Genomic DNA, 6,151 nt, shown 5'->3' with positions numbered 1-6,151 from the left:
TAAATCATTTAAACAAATAATAATATATTTGAATTCATTTTTAAAATGTAGAATAATTAAATACTTTTTTTTTAATTGTTGAGAAACGTAAACAATATATTATATAATATAGCTAGCAGATCGCATTGAAACAAGTTCAAATAAACCCTTAGAAATGTATCCAGTCAAGTCCAGACCAGCATCAACTGTTAGAGGCAGAATTCCAAAATCCCATTCATTTTAGCAATTCAGCAAATCACTTTGATTCTTAATAATAAATGGAAATAGAACACTTCTGTCTGTGACCAACATTAAGGAAGTCCAGAGAAAGGCTTTATTCAAAGATCAAGATCAAGTGAACGTCTAATGACTTTCTGGAACGTCAAATACGCCTGAAAACGGAACAGGAACTTGAACTCCACGATTAGCTCCCTGAGGATCATTCATAATCCTGTTATCACATCACATGATCCGCTCGCTGGAATGTGAACGTGGGTGTTTTAAGAAGCGTGACGTGGTTATTTATCTCACGCTCTGACAAACACCTAAAAACCAGCTTGGGTCAGCAAACCTGGGACATCAAAGCGCAGCTTCAGAGGAGCCGACGGGACGGGTGCACCTGACAGCGCTCAGGCATGCGGAGGGGGGACTCACTGAAGTGAGCGACTGCTGCCAAACACAGTTAGCAGCATGTGAGCGTCCAGCTTAAGAACAGCTCCATCAGGACAGGAGGATCTCAAACACCATTATTCCTCCAAAAACAGACTGAAAGTGCCTACAAATGTCAACAAAACCACAAGAATTACACTGAAACAAACTCTTCGAGTATTAAATGACTCACATTTGCTGCTTCCAGCTACATTAATCTTTTACTTCTGAATCACAAAATAACACATTTCAGAACACCACAAGGCCGAATTAACTATTAATAAGATAGGATGTAATATTCAACACATTAAAAAAGAAATGTAATGTTAAATTAGAATTCAAATATTCAAATTCTTGATTTTGTCCAACTTCAAAATTTAAGGCAAGCATTACTAACACTATATTCACTTTTACCAGACGGTATTTTCCCCCAGATTTCAAAACAAATTTACATAAACATTAATAAATAATAATTATAAAAATTTTAATATTCATGTCTATTAATATAGTATAATCATAATTTAGTTAGTGTCAATAAGAAATAAATAATTACAACAATCAATCCTACATATCTGTAACTGCACAACAAATAATCTGCATTGTAAACAGAAACTTAAATAATAATGTAAATAATAGTAATAATAAATGTGATCATAAATAATAAGTAATAATAAATATAATGTAATATTATATATCAATAACATATAAATGATTGTTTTACATTTAAAAATATAAATAAAAGTATATTTAAATTTATTTGTGCAATAAATAAAATTGTAAAACTGATTATTTAATTATTTTTGCTTTTTGACAGTAAATAAATGATTATACTACAACAACAGACAGATGTATTGTGAATTTTTTAAGTTATTAATATGCTTTGTAAAAAGAAACTTAGCAATATAAATGTTAATAAAAATTAAATAAATATAGTGTAATATGAATTATGTACACATTATTACTATTAACAATGTATATTTTTTATTAAAAATATATACATTTATTAATGTTTATTTCTGGTTTTGGACAATAACAATGCTGATTATACTATAACAAATGACAGATGTGGTTATTTTAATTTATTATTATGCATTGTAAATAGAAACTAATAAACATTTCTCATGGACTGTAACGTATTATGATTTATTATAGTATATTATATACAGTATTTTTAATAACACAATAAAAAAATACATTTATTGTTAAATCAGAACCAAAATGTATTTATAAAAAGTGATGAATTTGTATAATTTTATATTTCATTACAATTACTATTCACTTTTACTACAGATTTTTCCCCCCTAACTTACCACACTTACAATATTAGCCTGGTGGACAATAACTAGCAAACAACAACAAGAGACAACACACCCTAGCAACCACATAACAACCTGCCAGAACACCCTAGCAACTCATTCTGGTGGCAACGTGATGCCATTATTGATTAGCTGGGTCTTGTGTTGCAATGTTTACATGTTAATTTTTTTCTAGCTGCACACAATGATCTCAATGTAATGCAATTAGCCAAACGAACGACTACGATGAAGAAATTAACGACAGTGATGAATAAAGCCTGCCAACTAAAATGTCTGCGAGTGTTTGACTGAAGTTCCTGAAGTCCAGCATAAACACTGACCTGGTTGACTAGCCAATGAAACTAAACACAATGGCCAGCTGACCTCTTAACCAGCAACTGAGCAAACTTTCAGCTATTTTAACGCAACTGTCATTTAAAAAGTTAAAAAGAGCCACCTGTAGCTGAACATTTACCTAAAACGCAGCCGTTCGAAAAGAGTTTGAACGTGTTTTAGCAGCTCTGTGTTTATTAGCTCTGTTAGCAAACACCTGTTACTCTGAACAAACTCACCGTTTATGACGCCGTGGACGCGCTTTACGGCCTCGTCACCTCAAACATCACTCAGGTTACTATGACAGCCACACAAAAACACACGACACATCACCTGGCAACCTAAAAAAGCAGCGCCAATCGCGACTGCTGTATGTAGATTGACTGTCCCAGTACTGCGCCGCGCGGCATTATGGGACAAGAGGCGCATTCCACACAGGCTGAGTCCCAAATTTAAAGCGACAGGCGCGATTTTGGAATGTTTGGAGTGGTTTGAATTTTCAGTGTGGTTGTGAGTCAATAAATATGAAAAGAAATAGTAAAAAAAATTTTTTTGATATAAATATAAAATACATTTTAAAAATATATTTTATAATTTTAATCTTCCTTTTATTTTCACATATTTTAATGAATCATGAATGGATGAGAAAATCTGTCCATCCATCCATCATTTTATCCATTCACTAAAAGATAACTAAAAAAAAAAAGGGAAAAAAAATAAATAAACTAAGGATGTTTATTTGTGTAACAAACAAACAAACATCAAACAAATGTGATCCTTGCAGGGTTTTTGGGATTTACTTTCTAGAATATATACATTCTAAATATATCAGCAAGCATATATTTTCACATATTTCCATAATGAATGGATACAATTTTAAAAACAATGGTTGTGAGGTTTTAGTTTCTAAAAATATATTTTTAAAAAATACATATCTATTTAGCCAACCATCCATCCATCATTTTTATCAATTGTACTTTTTTTTTTAAATCAAAAGTATTTTTTTATTAAATAGAAAAGATTTGGAAAAAATATGAAAAGATACACATAGAAATTGCTTATGTGTCAGCCTAGTTTTGGATACTATCTATGTATAGCTTGGTCAACATTAGGGATATGCCGGTATCAAATTCTCATGTTGCGATTAATTGCTAATGCTTTTATCACGGTATACGGTATTATCACGATATTGAAATTTAGTTTAAAAAAAGATAATACAGTATAACAGGTTTAATAACTTTTTTCTTATAACAAAAATAACTGAACATTTAAATGCAATAAAGCAATACAGAAATGTATAAAGTTAAAAGTTTTACACAGATTAAAATGCAAAAGAACTATAAAGACCAATAGGTATCACTTTACAATAAGACCTCATTAGTTAACCTTAGTTAATGCATTAACATTCACAATGAGCAATAGCAACATTTGCTACAGAAGTTATTAATCCTTGTTTAAAAAATACAAGTCTTAGTTCATGTTAGCTCATTAAATAACACAGCTGCAACTCTAGATTTGAACATCCTGTTATTAAATATTGGAATACCTAAGATTAATGAATGTTCAGAAGAATTTTTCATAAAAAAAAAAAAAAAATATATATATATATATATATATATATATAGGCATTAAGGGACTCAAAGTTACAGCAACACTTTTGTTTCCCCTTTTCTGTAAAGTCTGGCATTGACAAACATTGAATACAAAAAAAAAGGCTCGAGCCTCGAACCTTCAACCTTTATTTTTTTTTACAGAAACCTTGAATGGCCAACAACATCTTAAGCATTATGGTATTATTTACCACCCTTACATAATTCCAAACCCAAACAAACAAACAAAACGCAACAGAAAAGTAGTCAGATTAAAAAAAAAATAATTTTCATATGTTAGCATATGACTTTAAAAGACTTGGAATATAGTCATTTGGACTATGTTTACTACTTTATGCTCGTTATATATATATATATATATATATATAGAGAGAGAGAGAGAGAGAGAGAGAGAGAGAGATCTATATATAATTATTATACTACCTTTTACCAACAAAAAAAGTTATGTTGTAATATAAAAAATAAAAAACCAACAAACAAACAAAACGTATACAATATAAGTATTTAAATATGCATAGTACATTCCATCTATCTATCAAAATAGATCACTGAAAATATAGCGGAAAATATAAAAACAAAACAAAACAAAAAAACAATGGAATTGCGATTTTGTGTAAACAAACAAAACAAATAAATAAATGTGATCCTTGCATGGTTTGTGGGTTTTACTTTCTAGAACATATAAATTATAAATACATCAACATATATTTTCACAAATTTCCATGAATCGATAAGATATTAAAAACTATAGTTCCTTGAATGTTTTATGGGATTTACCTATTATTTACTTAAAATACATGTTCTATTTTTATGCAATTCATGTTATTTATAATTATAAATAATCATGATAGTATTTATTTCAGTGAATAATTTATGCTGAATTTATGTATTTTTTAATTTAAGAAAAAAACAGGGCTAGACACCCTTTATATTTCTTCTTTTTGTTAAACAAACAAACAAACAAACAATCATAAATAAATAACTGTGAAATGCAAAACATATATTTATAATAAAGGCCATTTAAATTTTGGGTGAACTGTCCCTTTAAGTTCTCGTGTAAACTCCCTCAGTCACTAGAAACTTGATCAAATCAAACTAGCTCATCTGTACGCAAACCCGCAGTTCTCCGCAGCACAAAGCAGGTTGCAAAACAGCGGAAGCTCGAGCAATGTTGCGTCACGTGACAGATTGAGTCAGTGGGTCAAGCGGCTGATAGTTTATCACAGCTCATAATCTAAGGAAACCCCGTGAAAGATGCAATAGCCCCATTAAAACTGTGAGAAAGTCTGGGGTTGACTGTGACATGCACTCTGGTGGAGCAGCTGAGCGTATGCACAGGTGTGTGTTTGTGGTCGTGGGTTACTCACTCAAGCACTGCAGGCCATGCTTCCTCTGCAGGGTCTTGCTGCACAGTGAACATGTCGCCCAGGTGGAGAATGAACCAGGCACGAGCTGGTGGCCACTCACGCTGCGACGCCGCACTTTCACACGCTCACGCAACTCTTTCTCTTTGTCCTTGTCTCTCTCTCTGCTTTTCTCTTTCTGCTGCTCTCTCTCTCTCGTCTTACCCTGAAAACAGAGGAATCAAGAGACGTGTAACGTTAACTTATCACAGTTACCAAAAGACAGAAAAAAAAAACTATGATTTCACAAAAAATGTCCAGGTTGTATTTCACCCAAAAGCAAAATTAATTATAATAATAATAATAAAAATACAATTATATATAATTTTATTGAGATTTATAATTCAACATGCTATTTTATTTTAAATACAAAAAAATAAACAAAATATATTTTTATTAAATATAAATTGCAAAGTACATACATCATGTTAGTATTTGTTTCTGTCGGTGTAATTCATGCTGAATTTTAATGTAATTATTAAATCATTTTTAATTTAAATTTACTTTTAGGAAAGACTGGATAAATTTAGGCATATATTTAGGGTTTTACTTTATTATTATTATTTCATGACAATTAAGTCCATTTCGCAACAAATTATCAATACTATGATGCAAAATAAAATATAAAAATATATAGAATATAAAGCATACAGTACATTTGTCAGTATACATCATGGTGGTATTTGTTTCAGTGAATATATTTTTTGCTGAATTTTAAAGTAATTATATAATTTGTTTCATTTTTATTTATTTTAAAATCTAATTTAATTATAGATTCATTATTATTATCAAATTATTATTACTGTGCTGAAATGAATAAATACATAAATCATACAATATATATAAATACATAAATCATACTATATATATATATATATAGAAT

The 6,151-nt window shown here is 30.1% G+C and overlaps 1 protein-coding gene across 1 annotated transcript in view; it reads right to left on the bottom strand.

The window, feature by feature from the left end:
• The window catches only part of LOC107731313 (rho guanine nucleotide exchange factor 18), a gene marked incomplete at its 5' end in the record, with an annotated part of 41,641 nt that extends 36,207 nt beyond the window's left edge, over positions 1-5,434 (bottom strand). The window contains one exon of the mRNA XM_016542364.1: positions 5,233-5,434. Within this exon, the coding sequence (XP_016397850.1) occupies positions 5,233-5,434 (202 nt within the window). The remainder of the gene's footprint in view (positions 1-5,232) is intronic.
• Between the last annotated feature and the right edge of the window lie 717 nt (positions 5,435-6,151).

This window comes from Sinocyclocheilus rhinocerous, unplaced genomic scaffold, assembly GCF_001515625.1.
Source record: "Sinocyclocheilus rhinocerous isolate Xijiao unplaced genomic scaffold, SAMN03320098_v1.1 scaffold3173, whole genome shotgun sequence".
NCBI classification, from domain to species: domain Eukaryota; kingdom Metazoa; phylum Chordata; class Actinopteri; order Cypriniformes; family Cyprinidae; genus Sinocyclocheilus; species Sinocyclocheilus rhinocerous.
Note: the sequence above shows the minus strand (reverse complement) of the source record. Positions and strands in the feature narration are given on the sequence as shown.